This window comes from Loxodonta africana, chromosome 17, assembly GCF_030014295.1.
Source record: "Loxodonta africana isolate mLoxAfr1 chromosome 17, mLoxAfr1.hap2, whole genome shotgun sequence".
NCBI lineage: Eukaryota > Metazoa > Chordata > Mammalia > Proboscidea > Elephantidae > Loxodonta > Loxodonta africana.
Genome location: NC_087358.1, coordinates 70,241,670 through 70,267,728, shown reverse-complemented (window position 1 = coordinate 70,267,728; position 26,059 = coordinate 70,241,670). Strand labels below are relative to the sequence as shown.

The window sequence follows — 26,059 nt, the reverse complement described above, 5'->3', positions numbered from 1 at the left end:
ACAAGTTTGATTATAATATGTCTTGGTGACTTTCTTTTAAAACCTACTTTATGTGGCATTCAATGAGCATCTTGAATAGATATCTTCTCATCTAATCAATGCCCATCCATGTCAAGAGGTGGCAAATGATCAGGAACCGATGGTACTGAAGGAAGAAGTCCAAGCTGCTCTGAAGGCATTGGCAAAAAAAAAAAAGGCTCCAGGAATTGAGGGAATATCAATTAAGATGTTTCATCTAACAGATGCAGCGCTGGAGGTGCTCACTCATCTATGCCAAGAAATATGGAAGGCAGCTTCCTGGCCAACTGACTGGAAGAGATCCATATTGATGCCTATTCCCCAAAAAAAGGTGACCCAACCAAATGTGAAAATTATAGAACAATATCATTAATATCACATGCAAGCAAAGTTTTGCTGAAGATTATTCAAAAACGGCTGCAGCAGTATATCGACAGGGAACTGCCAGAAATTCAAGCTGGTTTCAGAAGAGGACGTGGAACCAGGGATATCATTGCTGATGTCAGGTGGATCCTGGCTGAAAGCAGACAATACCAGAAGGATGTTTACCTGTGTTTTATTGACTATGAAAAGGCATTCAACTGTGTGGATCATAACAAATTATGGATAACATCGCGAAGAATGGGAATTCCAGAACACTTAATTGTGCTCATTGGGAACCTTTACATAGATCAAGAGGCAGTTGTTCGGACAGAACAAGGGGATACTGATTGGTTTAAAATCAGGAAAGGTGTGCGTCAGGGTTATATTCTTTCACCATACCTATTCAATCTGTATGCTGAGCAAATAATACAAGAAGCTGGACTATATGAAGAATAGGGCATCAGGATTGGAGGAAGACTGATTAACAACCTGTGTTATGCAGATGACAAAACCTTTCTTAATGAAAGTGAAGAGGACTTGAAGCACTTACTAATGAAAATCAAAGATCACAACCTTCGGTATGGATTGCACCGCAACATAAAGAAAACAAAAGTCCTCACAACTGGACCAATGAGCAACATCATGATAAATGGAGAAAATATCGAAGTTGTCAAGGATTTCATTTTACTTGGATCCACAATCAACAGCCATGGAAGCAGCAGTCAAGAAATCAAAAGATGCATTGCATTGGGTAAATCTGCTGCAAAGGACCTCTTTAAAGTGTTGAAGAGTAAAGATGTCACCTTGAAGGCTAAGGTGCACCTGACCCAAGCCATGGTATTTTCAATCACATCATATGCATGTGAAAGCTGGACAATGAATAAGGAAGACCGAAGAATTGATACCTTTGAATTGTGGTGTTGGCGAGGAATACTGAATATACTGTGGACTGCCAAAAGAATAAACAAATCTGTCTTAGAAGGAGTACAGCCAGAATGCTCCTTAGAGGTAAGGATGGCGAGACTGCATCTTACATACTTTGGACATGTTGTCAGGAGGGATCAGTCCCTGGAGAAGGACATCAAGCTTGGCAGAGTACAGGGTCAGCAGAAAAGAGGAAGACCCTCACAGTGGATTGACACAGTGGCTGCAAGAACAAGCTCAAGCAAAACAACGATTTTAAGGATGGCTCATGACCGGGCAGTGTTTCATTCTGTTGTGCATACGATTGCTATGAGTTGGAACGGACTCGAGGGCACCTAACAAATAACAAAACAAAAAACATCTTTCACAATATCAGGGAAGTTTTCCACCAACAAATCTTCAACAATTCTTTGTCTTTTCTGTTATCCTTCCCTGTTCTGGCATGAGTTATTTCTCTTGATGGAGTCCCACATGATTCTTAAGGTTTCTTCATTTTTTTTAATTCTTTAACTGATTTTTCTTCAAATATATTAGTGCCAAGTGATTTATCTTCAAGTTCAGAAATTCTGGCTTCTACTTGCTCGATTCTGCTCCCCTGACTTTCTATTGTCTACTTCTGTAATTTTATTGTTAATCTTCTGAATTTCTGATTGCTGTCCATGGGTTTTTCCAGCTTATTAAATTTTTCATTATGTTCCTGAACAATCTTTCTGCTTTTTTTCAATTGCTTTATCTGTGCGTGTTCCTTGGCTTGTTCTGCATATTGCTTCATTTCCTTCCTGATGTCTTAAAGGGTTCTGTATATTAACATTTTGTATTCTGCCTCTGGTTTTTGGTTTTTTTTTTTTAGATTCTGCCTCTGGTAATTCCTGGAATGGACTTTCATCTAGAAGATCCCTGGATTCTTTGTTTTGAGAGCTTTTTGAGGTGATCATGGTCTGTTTCTTTATGTGCCTTGATATTGACTGTTGTCTCTGAGCCATCTATAAGTTATTGTATTAGCTTATGCTTGCTGTGTTGTAGCTTCTTGCTTTGTTTTGTTTTGATATCCCTGAATGGGTTGCTTGTGTGAGCTAGCTTATTTTTGCCTTTGGAGCTCTGATATCCTGTCCCCACATGGCTAGAGCTGTTATCAGGTATATCAGTCTAGGAGTCCATTCACTTTTCTTGTATGAACTCAGCTCAGGTGTCCAGACAGCTGATCATCAAGTGTGTGGTACAGGCTCTGTCCTACAGTCTAAGACAGGCAGGGGTGATTGGTGTATGTACTGGTATCTGATTGCAGCAAGGGGTCATGCTCTGAACAAGGCAGGGGGCTGAGAACCGACCCCTAAGTGTCTCTGAAGAAAGCACGTCCCTGTTGCCCAGAGCATGCAGGTGGGTGGGTTCTGCAGATGGACCATGGGCACCCAAAGTGTTTGGTTGTAAGGACTGGGAGATACCAGTTATCCTTGGACCCCTCTCGTGGGTGGCTGGGTGACCTGAGTGGAGCTACCAGTCCTTAGGCCCCTGATGTAGGTAGGTGAGGTCCCTGTTTAACAGGCAAAGCAATGTCAAACATCAAACACCCACCTCTCCACTGCACAGCTGAAACGGTTGGAGTCTGCCAACAAGGGCCTATTCTCCTGAAATAGGCCCACACAGGTCCATGCAGAGGGGGAAGGTGCTCAACGTCCACGGACCATTTATGCCCAGACAGGAGCCGCCTCTGTCCTAAGCTCCCCCAGTTAGTGGAGCTGGCAAATATCTTTTCCCCCAGTTGCAAATTTTTCCCTTCTCCAAGGCCGGGAGGATGGCTCTAGGCGCTCAACAATGCCTATCTCAGGCCCAGGGAATTCAGCCGCTGAAGCCGGCTTGGAGGTGCGGGCAGGGGGCGCAGTAAAATATACGCAAGTACTTAGCTTTTGCTGAAAGCGCAGTTCTCCTCCGGTTCCGGAGGTGTGAGTAGGCTGTGTGGCTGGCTGCTTCTCCCTGAGGAAACTGTGGCTGAACGCTAGTACCAGCCCACTGCTGCCACTCTGGGAATGGTGCCTGAGGGCTCCCCATGATTCAGGTCCGGTAACTCCTCTCTGCTTCTGAACAATCTCTTCCTCCCCCTGCCACTCTGTTCATTTTCTAAGCTTGCCTTTGATGCTCAGGGCTCCTAGCTTGCCATAAATATACTTGTTTCACTTGTTTTTTCGGATTTTTGTTGTAAGGAGGGCTCACTAGAAGTGTCTATTCAGCCATCTTGGCTCTGCCTCCAAATTTTGCTTTTAAAATATGACTAAAATTCAAAATAATGTAAGTTCTTGAATTTATTACTGTAACATGTATGTTAAAAGCAACATGGACAGAACCACATACACGTGCACTTACATTAAAAAACTAAACTAAAAACTGAAAAAAAAAAAAAAAAAAAACCTTGATCCTGCTTGATTTACGTCCTTGAAACATGCTGAACTAGTATTTTCAGGGTGCAAATGTTACTAGAGGAAAAAAAAGTGAAAGGACACTGGCAAGTCGAAAGCTAGCAAGACCATCAGTGAGTGAAGGTATCACCTCACCTTTCTTGGCCCTACAGTTCCAGATCTGTGAGAAGAATTGTACTAAACAAATGAGCTCCAAGGTCCATTCAAATCTAGTATTTAATCAGAGCTGATGATGTGTAAAACGAGGAAGGCTTATGAGTGATGGTATATTTTCAAGCTCACTAAATAACTGAGGAAAACAACAACACAGAAAAGCCAGGTAAAAGAAAAAGCTTCAGCAGTAACACCATGACACCATATGCATAAGTCTGTGTAGGTTACCGATGTGGAGTACACTAGGCTACTGCTTGTGTGAGAAGGCAGACCTCCGGACAAGCCTGGCAGCCACGTGATCCCTGTTGCTCCCCTGCTGGCATCTTAAGGCTTCCAAACAAATCACTGCACCCCCTCTCCCCTGGCCCGGCTTAATGGCTTGTGTAAATGGTAGCAGGGTGAAAGATACAATTCTGGGCAAGGTGCCAAGGTGTCCTCCTAGGATGACTGGGTGCGAAAAATGGGGCACACAGATTGGGGGTATAAAACAGTTGTTGTTGTTAGGTGCTGTCAAGTCGCTTCTGACTCACAGCGACCCTATAGACCAGAGAACTGCTCCATAGGGTTTCCCAGGAACAGCTGGTGGATTTGAACTGCCGACTTTTGGTTAGCAGCTGAACTCTTAACCACTATGCCATCAGGTCTCCATGAAAACAGCTTGGGGAGGATTTTTCTCTGTCTTCTCAGCCACGGTGCAGGTGGGGCACACATAGCATTAGCTTACAGTCCACCTAACTGAACCTACCTGGCTCCCACTATGACCCTCACCCACGATGCTAGGTGGAAGGCAGGTGTGGAAGAGTTCTCGACATCCACCAGGGCAGTTTCCAGTGTGAACGGTAGAGCCGTCATCTCTGACTGGACAGCTTTTGAGTCAGGGGTTATTGCTCGTTCTACTACATGCTATTTGCTTCTTTTTGTAGTAATAAAAACTACTTTCCACATGCTAACGTGTTCAGACTGTTATCAGAGGGACATGATAGAAATGGGGCTTCCTGTCTATCTAGAACTTGGGCATCACCCGTAAGCATCACACAGACTCGGTGTGTTGTCTCACAGCTTATCCTAACGTCAGCATAGTCTGTCATCACTGTGGCAGTAAACCAATAGTACGGCTATTCTTAACAAGTTATGAATTTACTATTATCCTCCTAATCTTTGGAATTAAGGAAGATGCTATTTTTTTAAGTGCAATTCTGAATTTTCAGGCTAAGAGATGAAGCCCCTTGACTGTGGGTTAACAGCGCTTACTCAAGATTGCTACACACAGCTTCTCCAACCTGTGACCTCTGGGCACAGCTCGGCAATCCTTGAGTGCATGCCCAGTCCTTCCCTTTCCCATTTCCCAGTGTGGCCATCCGTCTCCACCACTTCCTCTCCGAAGTTCATCTTGCCCCAGTGTTTGCCTGGCCAACCTTGTGCCCCCTGCAGAACCCACCTCAAGTATCTCCACCTTCATTTCTCCAAGACTTACCAGATGTGTGCATGTCCTCTTCTGGGGCCACCACTGCTCCTGCAGTTACATCCACAGTGGTGGTTCTCGACCATGAAGGTCGTCAGAATCATCTGGACGGCCTGTGAACACAGACTGCTGGACCCCACCTCCCAGAGCTCCTGATTAAATAGATCTAGGGTGGGCCGAAAGAACTGCATTGCTAACAAACAGTCAAGTGATGCTAATGCTGCTGAGCCAGGAACCACACTCTGGGAATAACTGCTCTTAATTACTTGATTACATGCTTGTACTTTCCACTAGACTTCTTGAGATCAAGTGTCATTTCTTATACATCTCCACATCCCCAGGGGCTAGCCAGTGTCTAGCAGTCATTCAATCAATCAACAAATATTTACTGAGGGCCTATTATGTGCCAGGCACTGTTCTAGGCACTGGGATTCAGCAGTAAAAAATATATATATACACACACACACACAGAAAATATATGTACACACACACACTGATAGTGATACGGAAACATCAATGTTTTATCTCCTAATCATAGTTTTTCCCATTTGTGTAATTTTCCCTTCTCCTGTCCCATCCCAATGCCCAACACATAAATCCATAAACCTGGCAATATACCAGGCTTTTAGTGCTTACAAAATATTGGCTGATTAATTTGGAAAATATTTGGTGTAGCTGACATATTAGTAACAAACAACATATCCAAGAAAAACTTAAGCACATGTAATTAACATAGTAAAGCAATTTGGGGATAAACAATCTTAGTGTTTTTACATTAATAAATATTAAAGAATAGCTTAACTGGTAGGTTTTACATTAGCATTTGTTACCTCTAAGGATAACGTCTCCCCTCCCTCCCTACTCCACGATACGGCAGTTCTCAACTGCCTGGTATGACGACTCTGAACTCCCAAGCCACCTAAGCAAGCTGCTGCGCAAGCAGGGGGCATTCGGTCAACATCTGACCCCACTGAAACAAGCAGGGCGGCCCTCTCAGGCTTCTGGTGCCATGGAAAGGAAGGGGGCAAAAGCAAAGGCAAAACCTGAAGGCCTCCATGCACCCCGAGACACAGTTTCTTGTGATGTCACACCCCAAGCCAGAGGGCCATGGGCACTGCAATGCCCTCCCTAACCCCAGAGAAGTACAAAACAAAACACAAGGGCTCACCTTTGGACTAATTCTCTGAAAATTTCTCAGCAAGTAAAAACGAGGGGATCACAAAGAGCGATTTGGAACATAACAGCACTGACTGTAATACTTACTCTCAAGACTGTTTCTTCAGTATTCTTAGGCTTGGAAATGTTTTTAAAAGGCCTTCTTTTTTAAGGTCAAAGCCATGAGACAGTCCATGTTAATTATATGGAAGCAAAAAATAGACAGCATTTATGAATGGGATTTTAAAAAGGCTAGTTTCAATACTTCTGGCTAAAATATTTCTTCTCTGTTTTAAATTATACCCAAATTTGATGTTCATTGCTGATGTCTCAGAATAATCTGAGGGCCTATTGTGTGCCAGGCACTGTTTCTCTTGTCAAAGGCGTGGAGCTGAATTTTGTTTCTTTAAAACAATCTGACTGTATTTTTAATGGGCAAGTTCAGTCCCTTTTACATCTATTGTGATTACTAAAACATTGGGTCTCTTCCTACTGTCACCCCAAATCAGAGATATAACACCCTAGTGTCCAACAAACCATTGTGATTTCTACATATCAAAAGATGTAAGAAAAATTAATAACCTTTTTAGAAATACACTTTTAAAATAGAGACCAGGTCTACCAGCTTTATTTCTATGAGTCAATCCTAATTAAGTGAATTCTGATTATTAGAATACTTTGGGTATAAACGTGACCTTTTGGTTAGCCATGCACTGACTCTTAAAAGATGGCAAGATTGTCATTTACAATCTGGCAATTTACTAACTGGCATCCTTTTAATTAACTTAATTTCTCAAAAAAGGGGCAGTAATCCTGGCTGATATGTGATCTCCAGTGAATCAGACTGTTTCCAACTGGCTAGTATGAAGTCAAAAAAAAAAAAAAAAAATTAAGTAGAAATCAATCATCCCTACTGGTGATGACATTCTTCTCATTAAACTAATGCAACCTCATTTAGTGTAATAAAAGATGCACTACCATAATCTGGAAAACAGGCAAATAAATCTACAATAAAAATATTCTCATTAACATCATTCATTTGCTAGTAATAAATTATCTCCCTTAAAAAAACCCTTCCAATTATTCACAAAATTCACCCTTATTTTCTGAGTTAACAAGGCTGAATTTTAAAAGTGCAATAAAAATCCTTGGCGCCTTCGCTCCAAGTTAGACAGGACTTCTTAGCGGTTTCCAAGACACAGCTTCTTGTTTTGGTGCTGGTCTTCGTCCAGAGGTATGGGTCTCAGCACACCATCTAGGGTTCAAGGAGAAACATCAGGGAAACTTCACTTTAAAACATAGATATCTGTTTCAACCATAAAGGCTGTAAGATCAAAATAATTTATCTTCAAATTCTCAATGGCTGAAGAGCAGATTCTGTAACTCACTTTCAGGTAGCTGACCTTTTAAAAACTTGATTCACTAAACAGTGTATGGCCAATGATTCATAAAATTTTGGGGGGCAAAATATTATTATTGTTAGTCTGAAAGAAACAAAAATGCACCTACTTATCCTCCATAGGGAGTTCCTTGGTGGTACAGACAGTTAATGCACTCAGATGCTAAACAAAAGGTTGGAGGTACGAGCCCACCCAGAGGTACCGTGGAATAAAGGTGAGGTGATCTACTTCTGAAAAATCAGTCACTGAAAGTCTTATGGAGCACAGTCCTACTCTGACACACATGGGGTCGCCATGAGTCAGAAATGACTTAACGGCAACTGGTTTTCTGGTTTATGGTGTTTTCTACATGGATAACCAATTCTCCAGTACCATACATTAGTGTATCCTTGCCCCTATGATCTGCAATGCCATCTCTGTCATATATAAAGTTTCCATAAATACATGGGTCTGTTTCTGGGTTCTCTGTTCTAGATCATGGTTCTATTTGTCTGTAAATCTGGGCAGGCCTCTTTGTGATTAATTACTACAATTTTTTCAAAAAGTCTTCATATTAGAGGCAAATCCGCCCAATCTTAATTTTCTTTTCCAGAAATGTACTAGTTTTTCAGGTATTATTTTATTACTAGTTACTGTCAGTTCTGATATGTATTTTCATTATCTTCTAAGAATTTTGTATACTTCCATGATTTTTTTCTTTGATGCAGAAGTTATTTAGAAGCATGTTTTTAAACCGAACCTACAGGCTTTATAAGACTAGTTTTTAAATTGCTGATTCTAACTTAATTGTTTTGTGATCAATCAGGTCTGCATAATACTGATTCTTTAAAAATTACGGAGATTTGCATTATGGACTCATATTTGGTCAATATGTAAAAATGCTTGATATGAAACATTTTCTCTGCATACTAGGTGCATGTCTATGTGGGTCCATTAAACCAAGCTTTGCATTTGTATTGTCCAAACTTGTAATATATTTACTAGTATTGTTGCCTGGCTAATATATCAATCATTGAGAATGGTGTGCTAAGATGTACAACAACTGTGGTACATTTACCTACCACAAAATAATTTGTTGTGTAGTAATTCTACTAAGTTTTACTTTATATATATATTGAGACTATATATGAGGTCCATATAACTGTAGATCTATTATAGCTTGTTGGTGGACTGAAACTTTTTCATCATGTGATGAGTCTTTATACATTCAATTCTATTTTGTCTGATTTAATACAGATACTCTGTATTTATTTGGTTAATATTTGCCTGACACTTCCTTTTACTTTCTTTTGCTTTCTTCTTTCCATGTCCTTATATTTTACATGTTTCTCTTGTCAAAGGCATGGAGCTGAATTTTGTTTCTTTAAAACCATCTGACTGTATTTATAATGGGCAAGTTCAGTGCCTTTTACATTTATTGTGATTAGTAAAACATTTGGTCCTGTTTCTAACAAATTATTTTATGCTTTCTCTTTGTCCTAATTTTTCTATTCTACTTATTGATATAAAACACTTATTAAAAAGTGCATATAAAACAGAAACTCATAGTTCAATGAGCTGTCACAAAGCAAACATACTGCTAACCATCACCCAGGTCAATAAATACAACATTGCCAGCAAGCTAGAAGCTTTTTCTTATTCCTCCCAATCACTATCCCGTCTTTCCAATATCCACAGTCTTCTCTTCCTTTTCCTTAGTCACCTAGCAATAATAAATTCTGAATACAAGCCCTTTGTTGATTAGAAGTGGCAAATATCTCCTCCTATCCTATGGCTTGTGTTTGCACTTCCTTAATGGTATCTTTCGATGAACAGATGTTCTTAACTTTAATGTAGACAAATGTTTTTATGGTTAGTGCTTCTTGTATCCTTTCCATAACGATAGGGATTTATTAACTGACCTCCTCAAACACTGTAATTGAATAAACATTCTTTAACCAGGTTCATATATTTTCTTTCCTGATTAGTATTTTTCTGATAAGCTTTTTAAAAGATGGAAAGATACAGTGGATATGTATTTTTTTCCAGACTATAGATAACAAATTTAGTATTTGAATAAAATAAAACTAATTCAGACTACAGAAACATCGAGATATTCATAGAAATAATTTTTATATAGATTAATATACTTCCTGAATTTTACAAGATAATCATCACTGTTATTAATTCCAGGTGCTCCTTGGAAACTCTATGGGGCAGCTCTACTCTGTCCTATAGGGTCGCTATGAGTATGAAGAAAATTTTCCTTATTATAGTAAACTTCCATTTACCTAGAATCCAAACAATCAGAAGATAATACAGCTAATATTTTATAGTATTAACAGTGATAACTAATGTCCAAAATGAAACACCTAAGGAATTGCAAGATCTCCCAAAGATTATATTACATCCAAACTATCTGTGCTAATATGCAGATGATAAAGCTTTGAAGACTCATTAGTCCATTTCTGGTAGCTGTGATAACTCTTAGAAACTGGTGGCACAGTGGTTGAGGTTGGCTGCTAACCAAAAGGTCAGCAGTTTGAATCCACCAGGCGCTCCTTGGAAACCCTATGGACTGTTCTACTCTGTCCTATAGGATCACTATGAGTTGGAATCAACTTGATGGAAACAGCTTTGGTTTTTTGGTGATAACTTTTAGTCAAAATATCCAGAATATTTCTATTTTTGAATCATTCTGGGCAAATGTGGATTTACTCTAGTAAGCTGATATATAGCCTCACGATCTGGCCTTAAGTCCGCCTGTACTAATTATACATATTTTTCCTTTCTAATTGCCCAAGAAGCTTTCATTTTGGTATGGATGAACACTGTTTGCTGTTTCAGATAAGTGTAATTTATAAATCCAATTTGTACACGATTATTTGTATGAAACCGTAGACTCTATAGGAGTAATTACTATTCAGCCCTTTCCCTAGCACTTAGCATGCAGCAGGGACCCGAATGTTTGTGAACAAATTGCATGGCAAAAACCTAACCTGCAAAAAGAGTATGTTCCATCTATAACCACAACATTTTCCACACCTGATCATCAAAGTTCACTATGTATCCTTCTCCTCAGCAACAAAGTTAATGTCAGTATGAAACTTGTAAATACTCACTCTCTTTCCTTTCAGGCTCATTTTGTTCAAGACCATAAGTTCCTGATGGATTCCGCTGCCACTGTAAGAGAGCACATTTTATTTATATGTTTAAAAGGATTTAGTAAACAGCATTTCATCACCTTGTTTTTAAAATACCAAAACAGCTTATAAAAAATTTTCAAAAGGAGCCAGCATGTCCATAGGAACAAAGCCCTGATAATGCCACCCTAAATGATCATGAATGACCCCTGGAATCAGAATCAATACTCTCAGAGAAGGAAGGGCCTTAATGATCCTGTATGTTCATTTTACAGGGAAGGAGTGGAAGACCAGAGAAGTGTAGTAACCTGCCCAGTGTTACACACTAATTAAAGGCAGTGATGGAATTAGAACCCGGGTTTTCTAATGTCCATGCACAGTATTATGGAATTCCCAACACAGGATATTATATCCCTAGGTCCTATTGAAGCTTATAATAACTAGAGAAAGCCTAGATATTAAAGAACGAAAATATAACCAAGATTACTTTGCCTTTTAATATAGTGAAAGCCAGAACTCAACAGGACTGCCTTGTTTTTCTGGGTCTCGCAAGTTTTCTGCCTTTGACAGGGTGCAGTCTTTCCATTTTTCTATTGCTCTCTATTAGTGGAAATTATTTGAGTTTTCCCTTTTCTGACTTACACAGGTTCAGACTTTCGCAGATTTTACTGTATATGTCATACCATATACTTATATCCTATCATGTTATACAGTTCCTCTGATTATAATTTTCCATCTCAATCATTTGGAAAGAAAAAGGGAAGCCAGAAGATTCTCAGATGTTACATATAGTACTGGAGGAGGAGTAAATAAGAAAACATGAGTGTAACGATGATCTCACAGCACAGCCCTTCCTTTCCAACCCAGGTAGAAATTCCCTTCATTAGTTGATTACTAATGACTTAGCCAAAAGGGCCTGGTACCATCCCCAGAAAGATACAATTACGTGCATATTAACTGGGAGCCCCTTCCATCAGCATCAATTAGTTAATCAGATTAATTAGTTAATATATTGGGCCTTAAGGATGAGATTCAAGATAAGCATTTTACCATGTAGCTAAAAATCCTGGGAAAGGGCGGGTGTCTAGAGCCAGCTAGTCACTATAGAAACGGGATGACCAGGGTTGGTGCTACAAAAAAGAAGAGGGCTTATAAGGGGGAAAAAGTTATATAAGAAATTTAAAAAACAAAGCACGTTTCAAAACATGCCAAACCACTAAAATCCAATAATTTGGGCAGACAAAATGAAAGTCAATAATTCTGAATTTCAGAACTAAAAACCATTTGAGGGTAAAAAAAATATAGTGTGTATATATATATATATATATATACACACACACATACACATATAAAAAAATATTTTAAAGCTATTTCTCTACATCCCTATTTCTCAAGCTTAATGTCATGTAAACTCCCTTAGGAGCCCTGGTGGCACAATGGTTAAGCGCTCGGCTGTTAACCAAAGGTCAGTGGTTCAAACTCACCAACCGCTCTGCAATAGAAAAGACCTGATGATCTGCTCCCATAAGGATTTCAGCCTAGGAAACCCTAGATACTTCTCAATCTTGTTTTCTGCCTCTACAGTGCTTACATCTACAAAATATAATCAATCATTAGTGGCATTTATCAATACACAACCATCAAAGTGACATATGTCAGAATTCCCAGGAGTAGGGGAAGGCATTATGTAATCTGAAGTCTCCTTCTCCTCCTACTCCTTATAAGCCTTGAATCGAGAATCATTAAATGTGACATATGAAACTCAATAAAAATTAGAAGAAAATACACCTCCAAATAAGGAAAGCTCCTAAGCATAAAAACAATGGGAGATATTAAAAAGGATCAATAGACTTGACCACATAAAATATAAAATTTCAGTATATCGAAAATTAAATAACAGTGGAAGACTGAAAGCCTTCCCTTGAGAATGGGAATGAGACAAGGATGCCCACTATCACTACTTTTATTCAATATTGTACTGGAAGGCCTGGCCAGAGCAGTAAGGCAAGAAAGGGAGATAAAGGGTATTCGAATTGGAAAGGAAGTAGTAAAACTATCTCTATTCACAAATGACACGGTCCTATAAACAGAAAATTCCCAAGAGTCCACAAGAAAGCTACAGGATCTAATAGAAAGATTCAGCAAAATGGCAGGATACAAGATTGACACACGAAAATCAGCTGGGTCCCTTTACACTAACAAGGAGAACTCTGAAAAGGGAATCAAGAAAACAATACCATTTATAATAGCCTCCAAAGGGATAAAATATTTCAGAATAAACCTAACCAGGGATGTAAAAGACCTATACAATGAAAACTTTAAAACATTACAGCAAGCGGCGGGGCCAAGATGGCGGACTAGGTAGACTCTACCTCGGATCCCTCTTGCAACAAAGACTCGGAAAAACAAGTGAATCGATCACATACATAACAATCTACGAACCCTGAACAACAAACACAGATTTAGAGACAGAAAACGAACAAACACCGGGACGCAGCGATTGTTTTCGGAGCCTGGAGCCAGTGTCCCAGTCAGGTAACCTTTGGCGCCCGATTTAGGGCAGGGCCCGGGGGGCTGATGGCGCAAACAAGGGGCGCAGCCCTACCCCCCTGAATTCACCCCGGGAGGGGGCCCAGCCAGTCCACGTGGTCGGCCTGGGGACGCAGCCGGTGGGAGAAGTCCCCCGGAGACAGTGACTGGTCTTCGAGCTGGGAGAGCCGCGTCCCAGCCGGGGAATCTTGCGGCGGGGCTTTTGACTGGGCGCTATCACGGCGCAAGCACAGAGAGCTGCTCCACTCCCCTGAACTCACCCCGGGAGGGGGCCCAGCCGTTCGCGGGAGCGGCGCGGCGACGCGGCTGGCGGGACGAGAAGCCCCCGGGAAGCAGCGACTGATTTTGGAGTCGGGAGTGCACCATCCCAGCAGGGGTACCTTGACGCTGGGCGTGGGACTGGCAGCGGAGGATCTGACCACGGCTTCAGTGGGCCAGATCCCCGGGGGCAATCTCCACACAGCCAGCACACATAGGCCACATGCCCCTCGGGGATCTCAGATAAAACAGTCATTCCAAGCAAGACAAGCAACTCTGGCTATATTCTGAGGTGCTACTCTCCTATCTCTCTGATCCCTCCCCCACGCTCCCCAGGCGGCTTCATTAACATTGGAATTTCCTGAGCCAGAGGGAGAACGGCTCCGGCTCCGCGGCAGCTTTGCTTCCCCCCCCCCTTTTTCTTTTTCTTTTCGTCTTTTCCTAACCCACTTTTCCGGCCTGAGAGAAAGAAACACAAAAAACCCAGGGACCAAAAATCCACCCCTAATTGGACTAAACACACAGAAACAGCTACAGCCAAGCATATATGATCCAAATCTCAGACTTTCATCCTTGCAGGGAACAAGGTGGTGGTTATAATCCAAAGGCAGTTCTCATACGGATCTGACTGCATTTTTTTTTAGCGGATTTTCTGGAAAAACTAGTTTCCCAGTGATGGCTCGGAGACAGCAGTCCATATCAAACCACATAAAGAAGCAGAACATGACAGCTTCTACAACACCCCAAACAAAAGAATCAAAATCTTTCCCAAATGAAGATACAATTCTGGAATTATCAGATACAGAATATAAAAAACTAATTTACAGAATGCTTCAAGACATCACAAACGAAATAAGGCAAACTGCAGAAAAATCCAAGGAACACACTGATAAAACAGTTGAAGAACTCAAAAAGATTATTCAAGAATATAGAGGAAAAATTAATAAGTTGCAAGAATCCATAGAGAGACAGCATGTAGAAATCCAAAAGATTAACAATAAAATTACAGAATTAGACAACACAATAGGAAGTCAGAGGAGCAGACTCGAGCAATTAGAATGCAGAGTGGGAGATCTAGAGGACCAGGGAATTGACACCAATATAGCTGAAAAAAAAATCAGATAAAAGAATTAAAAAAAATGAAGAAACCCTAAGAATCATGTGGGACTCTATCAAGAAGGATAACTTGCGTGTGATTGGAGTCCCAGAACAGGGAGGGGGGACAGAAAACACAGAGAAAATAGTTGAAGAACTCCTGACAGAAAACCTCCCTGACATCATGAAACACGAAAGGATATCTATCCAAGATGCTCATCGAACCCCATTTAAGATTGATCCAAAAAGAAAAACACCAAGACATATTATCACCAAACTTGCCAAAACCAAAGATAAACAGAAAATTTTAAAAGCAGCCAGGGAGAAAACAAAGGTTTCCTTCAAGGGAGAATCAATAAGTTCAGACTCCTCAGCAGAAACCATGCAGGCAAGAAGGGAATGGGACGACGTATACAGAGCACTGAAGGAGAAAAACTGCCAGCCAAGGATCATATATCCAGCAAAACTCTCTCTCAAATATGAAGGCGAAATTAAGATATTTACAGATCAACACAAGTCTAGAGAATTTGCAAAAACCAAACCAAAGCTACAAGAAATACTAAAGGATATTATTTGGTCAGAAAACCAATAACGTCAGATACCAGCACAACACAAGGTCACAAAACAGAACATCCTGATATCAACTCAAATAGGGAAACCACAAAAACAAATTAAGATTAATTAAAAAAAAAAATGCTCATAACAGGGAATCACTGAAGTCAATATGTAAAATATCACAATAATCAAAAAGAGGGACTAAATACTGGAGGCACAGAGCTGCCATATGGAGAGTGATACAAGGCAATATAGAACAATACAAGTTAGGTTTTTACTTAGAAATAGGGGTAAATAATAAGGTAACCACAAAGAGGTATAACAACTCCGTAACTCAAGATAAAAGCCAAGAAAAACGTAACGACTCAATAAACATAAAGTCAAACACTACGAAAATGAGGATCCCACAATTTACTAAGAAAAACGTCTCAGCACAAAAAAGTATGTGGAAAAATGAAATTGTCAACAACACACATAAAAAGGCATCAAAATGATAACACTAAACACTTATTTATCTATAATTACGCTGAATGTAAATGGACTAAATGCACCAATAAAAAGACAGAGAGTCTCGGACTGGATAAAAAAACACGATCCAACTATATGCTGCCTACAAGAGACACACCTTAGACTTAGAGACACAAACTAAAACTCAAAGGATGGGAAAAAATATATCAAGCAAACAATAAGCAAAAAAGGAGTAGCAATATTAATTTCTGACAAAATAGACTTTAGACTTAAATCCACCACAAAGGATAAAGAAGGACACTACATAATGATAAAAGGGACAATTGATCAGGAAGACATAACCATATTAAATATTTATGCACCCAATGACAGGGCTGCGAGATACATAAATCAAATTTTAACAGAACTGAAAAGTGAGATAGACACCTCCACAATTATACTAGGAGACTTCAACACACCCCTTTCGGAGAAGCACAGGACATCCAGTAAGAAGCTCAATAGAGACACGGAAGACCTAATTACAACAATCAACCAACTTGACCTCATTGACTTATACAGAACTCTCCACCCACCTGCTGCAAAGTATACTTTTTTTTCTAGCGCACATGGAACATTCTCTAGAATAGACCACATATTAGGTCATAAAACAAACCTTTGCAGAATCCAAAACATCAAAATATTACAAAGCATCTTCTCAGATCACAAGGCAATAAAACTAGAAATCAATAACAGAAAAACTAGGGAAAAGAAATCAAATACTTGGAAACTGAACAATACTCTGCTGAAAAAAGACTGGGTTATAGAAGACATCAAGGAGGGAATAAGGAAATTCAGAGAATGCAACGAGAATGAAAATACTTCCTATCAAAACCTCTGGGACACAGCAAAAGCAGTGCTCGGAGGCCAGTTTATATCGATAAATGCACACATACAAAAAGAAGAGCGAAAATCAGAGAACTGTCCCTACAACTTGAACAAATAGAAAGCGAGCAACAAAAGAATCCATCAGGCACCAGAAGAAAACAATTAATAAAAATTAGAGCTGAACTAAATGAATTAGAGAACAGAAAAACAATTGAAAGAATTAACAAAGCCAAAAGCTGGTTCTTTGAAAACATTAACAAAATTGATAAACCATTGGCCAGACTGACTAAAGAAATACAGGAAAGGAAACAAATAACCCAAATAAGAAATGAGAAGGACCACATCACAACAGAACCAAATGAAATTAAAAGAATCATTTCAGATTACTACGAAAAATTGTACTCTAACAAATTCGCAAACCTAGAAGAAATGGATGAATTCCTAGAAACACACTACCTACCTAAACTAACACAATCAGAAGTAGAACAACTAAATAGACCCATAACAAAAAAAGAGATTGAAACGGTAATCAAAAAACTCCCAACAAAAAAAAGCCCTGGCCTGGACGGCTTCACTGCAGAGTTCTACCAAACTTTCAGAGAAGAGTTAACACCACTGCTACTAAAGGTATTTCAAAGCATAGAAAATGACGGAATACTACCCAACTCATTCTATGAAGCCACCATCTCCCTGATACCAAAACCAGGTAAAGACATTACAAAAAAAGAAAATTACAGACCTATATCCCTCATGAACATAGATGCAAAAATCCTCAACAAAATTCTAGCCAATAGAATTCAACAACATATCAAAAAAATAATTCACCACGATCAAGTGGGATTTATACCAGGTATGCAAGGCTGGTTTAATATCAGAAAAACCATTAATGTAATCCACCACATAAATAAAACAAAAGACAAAAACCACATGATCTTATCAACTGATGCAGAAAAGGCGTTTGACAAAGTCCAACACCCATTTATGATAAAAACTCTCACCAAAATAGGAATTGAAGGAAAATTCCTCAACATAATAAAGGGCATCTTTGCAAAGCCAACAGCCAACATCACTCTAAATGGAGAGAACCTGAAAGCATTTCCCTTGAGAACGGGAACCAGACAAGGATGCCCTTTATCACCGCTCTTATTCAACATCCTGCTGGAAGTCCTAGCCAGGGCAATTAGGCTAGACAAAGAAATAAAAGGCATCCGGATTGGCAAGGAGGAAGTAAAATTATCTCTATTTGCAGATGACATGATCTTACACACAGAAAACCCTAAGGAATCCTCCAGAAAACTACTGAAACTAATGGAAGAGTTTGGCAGAGTCTCAGGTTATAAAATGAACATACAAAAATCACTTGGATTCCTCTACATCAACAAAAAGAACATCGAAGAGGAAATAACCAAATCAATACCATTCACAGTAGCCCCCAAGAAGATAAAATACTTAGGAATAAATCTTACCAAGGATGTAAAAAACCTATACAAAGAAAACTACAAAGCTCTACTACAAGAAATTCAAAAGGACTTACTTAAGTGGAAAAACATACCTTGCTCATGGATAGGAAGACTTAACATAGTAAAAATGTCTATTCTACCAAAAGCCATCTATACATACAATGCACTTCCGATCCAAATTCCAATGTCATTTTTTAAGGTGATAGAGAAACAAATCACCAATTTCATATGGAAGAGAAAGAAGCCTCGGATAAGCAAAGCATTACTGAAAAAGAAGAAGAAAGTGGGAGGCCTCACTCTACCTGATTTCAGACGCTATTATACAGCCACAGTAGTCAAAACAGCCTGGTACTGGTACAACAACAGGCACATAGACCAATGGAACAGAATTGAGAACCCAGATATAAATCCATCCACGTATGAGCAGCTGATATTTGACAAAGGCCCAGTGTCAGTTAATTGGGGAAAAATAGTCTTTTTAACAAATGGTGCTGGCATAACTGGATATCCATTTGCAAAAAAATGAAACAGGACCCATACCTCACACCATGCACAAAAACTAACTCCAAGTGGACAAAAGACCTAAACATAAAGACTAAAACAATAAAGATCATGGAAGAAAAAATAGGGACAACCCTAGGAGCCCTAATACAAGGCATAAACAGAATACAAAACATTACCAAAAATGATGAAGAGAAACCAGATAACTGGGAGCTCCTAAAAATCAAACACCTATGCTCATCTAAAGACTTCACCAAAACAGTAAAAAGACCACCTACAGACTGGGAAAGAATTTTCAGCTATGACATCTCCGACCAGCGCCTGATCTCTAAAATCTACATGATTCTGTCAAAACTCAACCACAAAAAGACAAACAACCCAATCAAGAAGTGGGCAAAGGATATGAACAACACACTTCACTAAAGAAGATATTCAGGCAGCTAACAGATACATGAGAAAACGCTCTCGATCATTAGCCATTAGAGAAATGCAGATTAAAACTACGATGAGATTCCATCTCACTCCAACAAGGCTGGCATTAATCCAAAAAACACAAAATAATAAATGTTGGAGAGGCTGCGGAGATTGGAACTCTTATACACTGCTGGTGGGAATGTCAAATGGTACAACCACTTTGGAAATCTATCTGGCGTTATCTTAAACAGTTAGAAATAGAACTACCATACAAACCAGAAATCCCACTCCTCGGAATATACCCTAGAGAAACAAGAGCCTTCACACAAACAGATATATGCATACCCATGTTTATTGCAGCTCTGTTTACAATAGCAAAAAGCTGGAAGCAACCAAGGTGTCCATCCACGAATGAATGGGTAAATAAATTGTGGTATATTCACACAATGGAATACTACACATCGATAAAGAACAGTGACGAATCTGTCAAACATTTCATAACATGGAGGAACCTGGAAGGCATTATGCTGAGCGAAATGAGTCAGAGGCAAAAGGACAAATATTGTATAAGACCACTATTATAAGATCTTGAGAAATAGTATAAACTGAGAAGAACACATACTTTTGTGGTTACGAGAGGGGGGAGGGAGGGAGGGAGGGAGGGAGAGGGTTTTTTTACTGATTAATTAGCTGAAAAGAGCTGCTTTAGGTGAAGGGAAGGACAACACTCAATACATGGAAGGTCAGCTCAACTGGACTGGACTGGACCAAAAGCAAAGAAGCTTCCAGGATAAACTGAATACTTCAAAGGTCAGCGGAGCAAGGGCGGGGGTTTGGAAACCATGGTTTAAGGGGACTTGTAAGTCAATTGGCAAAATAATTCTATTATGAAAACATTCTGCATCCCACTTTGAAATGTGGCGTCTGGGGTTTTAAAAGCTAACAAGCGGCCATCTAAAATGCATCAACTGGTCTCAACCCACCTGGAGCAAAGGAGAATGAAGAAGACCAAGGTCACACGACAACTAAGAGCCCAAGAGACAGAGAGGGCCACATGAACCAGAGATCTACATTATTCTGAGAACAGAAGAACTAGTTGGTGCCCGGCCACAATCGATGACTGCCCTGACAGGGAGCACAAAAGAGAACCCCTGAAGGAGCAGGAGATAAGTAGGATGCAGACCCCAAATTCTCATAAAAAGACCATACTTAATGGTCTGGATGTGACTATAGGAATCCCGGCGGTCATGGTCCCCAAACCTTCTGTTGGCACAGGATGGGAACCATCCCCGAAGACAATTCATCAGACATGAAAGGGACTGGACAGTGGGTGGGAGAGAGATGCTGATGAAGAGTGAGCTAATAATATCAGGTGGACACTTGAGACTGCGTTGGCATGTCCTGTCTGGAGGGGGGATGGGAGGATAGAGAGAGTTGGAGGCTGCCAAAGTTTTCACGAAAGGAGAGACTGGAAGGGCTGACTCATTAGGGGGAGAGCAAGTGGGAGTAAGGAGTAAGATGTATATTAACTTATATGTGACAGACTGACTTGATTTGTAAACGTTCACTTGAAGCTCAATAAAAGTTAGTAAAAAAAAAAAACATTACAGCAAGAAACTAAAAGGGACCTACATAAACGGAAGAATATTCTATGCTCATGGATTGGAAGATTTAACATTGTGAAAATGTCAATACTACTCAAAGCAATCTATAGATATAATGCAATCTCCATCCAAATTCCAACACTGTTCTTTACTGAAATAGAAAAGCTAATCACCAACTTTACACTGAAAGGAAAGAGGCCCTGAATTGCCTAAGCAATATTGAAGACAACACCACAGAAGTAAATCCTTACAACCTATGGACAGCTGATTTTCTACAAGGGGTCAAAGTCCATTCAATGGGGGAAAAAACCCATTGTCGTCGAGTCAATTCTGACTCAGCAACCCTATAGGACAGATTAGAACTGCCCCATAGGTTTTCCAAGGAGCAGCTGGTAGATTCAAACTGCTGACCTTTTGGTTAGCAGCCAAGCTCTTAACCACTATACCTACCACCAGGGTTCTGGGGAAGAAACAGTCTCTTTAATTTCATTACCATTGGCATAAACAGTATGCCAGCCAATTTTTATACCTCTGGACCTCAGAGGTATGGCTTTATTCCAGTTATAATGCATTTAGTGTCAGAGTGGGTTCCTTTTGAAATGCGTGAAGCTCAGAAGACCAGAATTGGAGCCTCATTGTTGTGTAGGTTGAGCATTCTATTAGGTGATGCTTCCTGGATGTGTTAGTTTAATAAACTTTTACCTTTTTTCCTTTATTTCTGTGAGGGAAGGCTTGCAAACATAATTATGACTTTCCTGGGTGATAGTTAGGGAGCCCTGATGAACTTGTTTTGGTTTTTCTATGTCATATTTGGAAAACCAGAGGTTCCCCGTGTAACCCAATGGAAAGGGGCCAGCAATAAATTATCTACCTACTTCTCAGTGGCATACTGTCATGCCATGGATCAGTGGCACCAAAGTGCCACTCACCTCAATGGCAGATTGTATTGTCAGGTCATATTTCTCAAAAATCCATTATTACCACCCAAAAATTTAAACACACTCAATTAGTAAGCATGCATTCCAATGCTCAAAACACGTCATCAAAAAAAATTTTTTTTAATAAAAAATATGAAAACAAAGGGTTAACAAACAGTGCTGGCAAAACTGGATATCTATCCGCAGAAAAATGAAGCCAGATACCTCATACCATACACAAAAATGGATCTCAAAAAAAAAAAAATTCAAAATGGATCAAAGACCTAAATAAAGCAAACACCCATTGCCATCGAGTCAATTCCGACTCACAGCGACCCTATAGGGCAGAGCAGAACTGTCCCATATGGTTTCCAAGAAGCACCTGGTGGATTCAAACTGCCGACCTTTTGGTTAGCAGCCGTAGCTCTTAACCACTATGCCACCAGGGTTTCCAAAGACCTAAATGTTAAAGCTAAAATTATAAAGTTCCTGGAAGAAAACAGAGGGACAAAACTACGGGATCGAGTTTTCTTCAGAAATAGACTATCAATCCCAATTACAAACCCATGAACAACAGAAGACAAATTAGGTAACTGGGACCTCCTAAAAATTAAATACGTATGCTCATCAAAAGACTTCATCAGAAGACATCCTACAGCCTGGGTAAAAAACCTTTGGGAACGACATATATAATAAGGGTTTGATCTCTAAAATATATAGAAAACTTCAACAACTCAACAACAAAAAGAGAAACAATCCAATTAAAAAATGGGCAAAGGACATGAATAGACACTTCTTCAAAGAGCCAACAAACACATGAAGAGATACTTGAGATCATTAGCCATTTCCAAAATCCACTGCCGTTGAGTTGATTCCGACTCATAGTGGCCCTATAGTACAGAGCAGAACTACCCCAAAGGGTTTCTAAGGCTTTAAATTTTTACAAAAGCAGAATGCCACATCTTTCTCCTGTGGAGTAGCTGGCGGGTTCGAACCGCCGACCTTTCAGTTAGCAGCTGAGCACTTCAGCCACTGTACCACCAGGGCTACTTCATAAGCCATTAAACAAAAAAACAAACCCATTGCTGTCAAGTTGATTCTGACTCACAGTGACTCTTTAGGACAGGGCAGAACTGCCCTATATGGCTTCCAAGGAGCAGCAGGTAGATTCAAATTGCCGACCTTTTGGTTAGCAGCCAAGTTCTTAACTACTGTGCCAGGGCTCCTCATTAGCTATTAGAGAAATGCAAATAAAAACTACAGTGAGATACCATCTCACCCCTGCAACAAGGGCACTGATCAAAAAAAAAAAAAAAACACAGCAAATGCTGGTGAAGTTGTAGGGAGATTGGAACCCTGATCCACTGCTGGTGGGACTGTAAAATGGTACAACTACTATGGAAAAATGGTATCGCACTTCCTCGAAAAGCTAGAAATAGAAAAAGGTTATGACCCAGCAATTCTACTCCTAGGTATATACCCTAGAGATCTAATCGCAGTGACATGAATAGACATATGCATATCTGTGTTCATTGCAGCATTATTCACAACAGCAAAAAAACGGAAACAACCTAAGTGCCCATCAACTGAGGAATGGATAAACAAACTGTGGTACATACATACAACACCATACTATGCAGCTATAAAGAGTAATGAGTTCTCAAAACATATTACAACATGGATGAACCTGGAGGTTATTATGTTGAGTGAAGTAAGTCAATCACAAAAGGGCAAATATTATATCATCTCACTTTTATAAAAAGAAAAGACTAGGTACACATACAGAAAACAATGTTCTTTAATGGTTACCAGGAATGGGAGGGGGAGGAAGGGGCAATCACTTTCTAGAATAGTAGACACTTTTTATTTTTGGTGACAGGAAAAGTAACACCGAATGAGCAGAGAGCACAGAATTGGTAAAGGAATACAACTGGCTTAAAAAAGAAGAAAAAATATCTCATGTCACAAGTCATCAAAGACAAAAAGAAAAAAGGCAGTGCCGTATTTTTTTTTTCATAAATAATGTGCCCACACATATAATGCACAGAAATTGACATAACACACTTATGAAAGCAAAGTGCAGGGCAAAAAAACATATAACACACGTGTTATTTGCATAAAGTAAGGTCTACCAACTTTTAACCTATCAAATTGAAATTTTTGAATTTTGAAAAAAAAAAAAAAAACTACAACCTCAATGCTGAGAAACAGTGCAGAGAAACTGGGGTTTTTGTATACAAAAATTGGTACAATCCTTGCAGAAAGCAATTTAGCAATAAGTAACAACAGCCTAAAAGAATAAAACATGTAAAGAAATATTTATGTATAAGGATTTTCATAAAAATGCTATTTGTAACTATAAAAACTTAGATACAACCTAGGTGTCCAACAACAGTAGGGAATGGTTAAATAAACTGTCACATGTCTATATGTTGGAACATTGCGTAATTATTGAAAACTAGTTTTTAAGAATCTTAATGATACAGGAAGCACAGCAACATGTTAACAGTAGTATCTCTGAGTTGTGGGTAATTTACATTTTTTTTTTTTAATTTTCCTAGTCCTCTGTATTACTTTCATAATCAGGAAAAAAAAAAAAAGGTAGTATGACCTAAGAGAGAAAATCTAAATATATTAAGCAGAAAAAAAAAAAAAATTAAGTAAATGGATGCAGATTTACACTGATAAAATTTATTCTTGAAAACAGAGTTGCCCAGCTCTAGCCTAGTTTGCAACAACACCACAGAAGAGAACTAGTTATCTCAAGGTCTACAATAACATCCTGAAAAAACAGAAAAAGTAAAAACCTTTAAAACAAAATCAAATTCAATTTACTTTAGTCTTTAAAAAAATGTGAAAGTATGGACACATTTATATTACTACTGACAATGTGAAAGCAAGAGTATAATAAATTCAAATTTAGATAACATAAATTCAAATTTAGAACAAATGCTAGTTCATGTTAGTTACTGGTATCTCACAACTAATTGTTTAACTAATCAAGTAGTAGTTAAATTCATTTACGTAACATTTCCAGCCAGGCCAGACTAGGGGAAGGATGAGAGGGTGGAGACCTAGTCTCCATCTGAAGAAGTGCAGAGAAAAGCCATGATTGTATCTTTTCTCTCTAATGTGTACCTGCGTGAGGGTACTCCTGGGTGTATATTGGCCCAAGTAGGCCTTTCTTGTACCATCTCTGCCAGAGGGCCCTTTCCGCCTGTCTTCCTGTCTCCTCCTACTTCTCCTGCCCATTTCTTACATTCTTCTGATTTCTTCATTCTCCTTAGGACTGAAGAGCTACTAAAATCAACCACTAAGCAAGATATTTCACACTTCACAACAACCCATCAGTCATAGTCCTGAAGTTGTAGGTCACTTAATCCTCAGGATGAGAATTTGAAAAACCTACTTCTTCCCACTCTTCAGGAGGAATGAAGAGACAGAAAACAAAAACATAGAATTGGTAGATGTAAGCTTTTATGTATTTTTACGAAAGAGAGGCATCTTTCCCAACTCTCCCTTCTTTTAGTGCCACATCACCCCCTTCTCTTTTAAACTGTGATAAATTTTAAATAAAACAATTGAAAATAAAAAGCAAAAATACATGACAAAAATAAAAATGGTAAAAATTTGTGGTACTTTGTACACACAAAGAAACTAGATACTCTGTTCATATATTAAAAACATGTAAATATGTGTGTGTGTGTGTATATATAGTGTATATATATATATATACAGTTTAATAAATATTTATTAGGTGCCTTATATGTTCCAGGCACCCTTTACTCAAGCTGATTAGAAAACAGAAATGTGAAACTGAAATTTATAAACAGTTCTATTAGATGGCTTTACTAAAAAAAAAAAAAAAAAACCCCAGACCTGTTGCCATCAAGTCCAACTCACAGCAACCCTATAGGACACAGCAGAACTGCCCCATAGGGTTTCCAAGGAGCAGCTGGGGGATTCAAACTGCCATGCCTTTACTACCCACTGCAAATTCTAACATATAAGTGTTGCATCAAATGCTAGAATTAAATGATTGGATATCATAAAAAGCAACTCACAATTCTGGACAGGATCGTATGCTATATAGGACATTACTGGAACAAGTGGTGAAACTTTAACAGAATACGTTGATTAAATGGTAACAATGCATCAGTGTTAATTTCCTGATTTTGGTGCTTGTATTACGATTATGTAGGAGAATATCTTTGCTGGAGGAAATATACAATAAAGTATCTGAAGGTGATTTGGTATCATGTCAACAAGTTACTCTACAAAGTTTCTGGTAAAAAACATGTTCATTGTACTGTTTTTGCAACTTTAATGCAAAATAAAAAGTTTTAAAAAGCTGAATAGTAAAGA

General features: G+C 39.2%; 1 protein-coding gene across 6 annotated transcripts in view; it reads right to left on the bottom strand.

The window, feature by feature from the left end:
• Window positions 1–3,703: 3,703 nt before the first annotated feature.
• CDADC1 (cytidine and dCMP deaminase domain containing 1) overlaps window positions 3,704–26,059 on the bottom strand; it is a 70,208-nt gene continuing 47,852 nt past the window's right edge. For all 6 annotated transcript variants that reach the window (XM_010592627.3, XM_023551329.2, XM_003412566.4 and 3 more), the window contains 2 exons: window positions 10,988–11,048; window positions 3,704–7,741 (listed from right to left, as the gene is read on the bottom strand). In XM_010592627.3, the coding sequence (XP_010590929.1) occupies window positions 7,668–7,741; window positions 10,988–11,048 (135 nt within the window). In that variant the 3' untranslated portion in view covers window positions 3,704–7,667. The remainder of the gene's footprint in view (window positions 7,742–10,987; window positions 11,049–26,059) is intronic.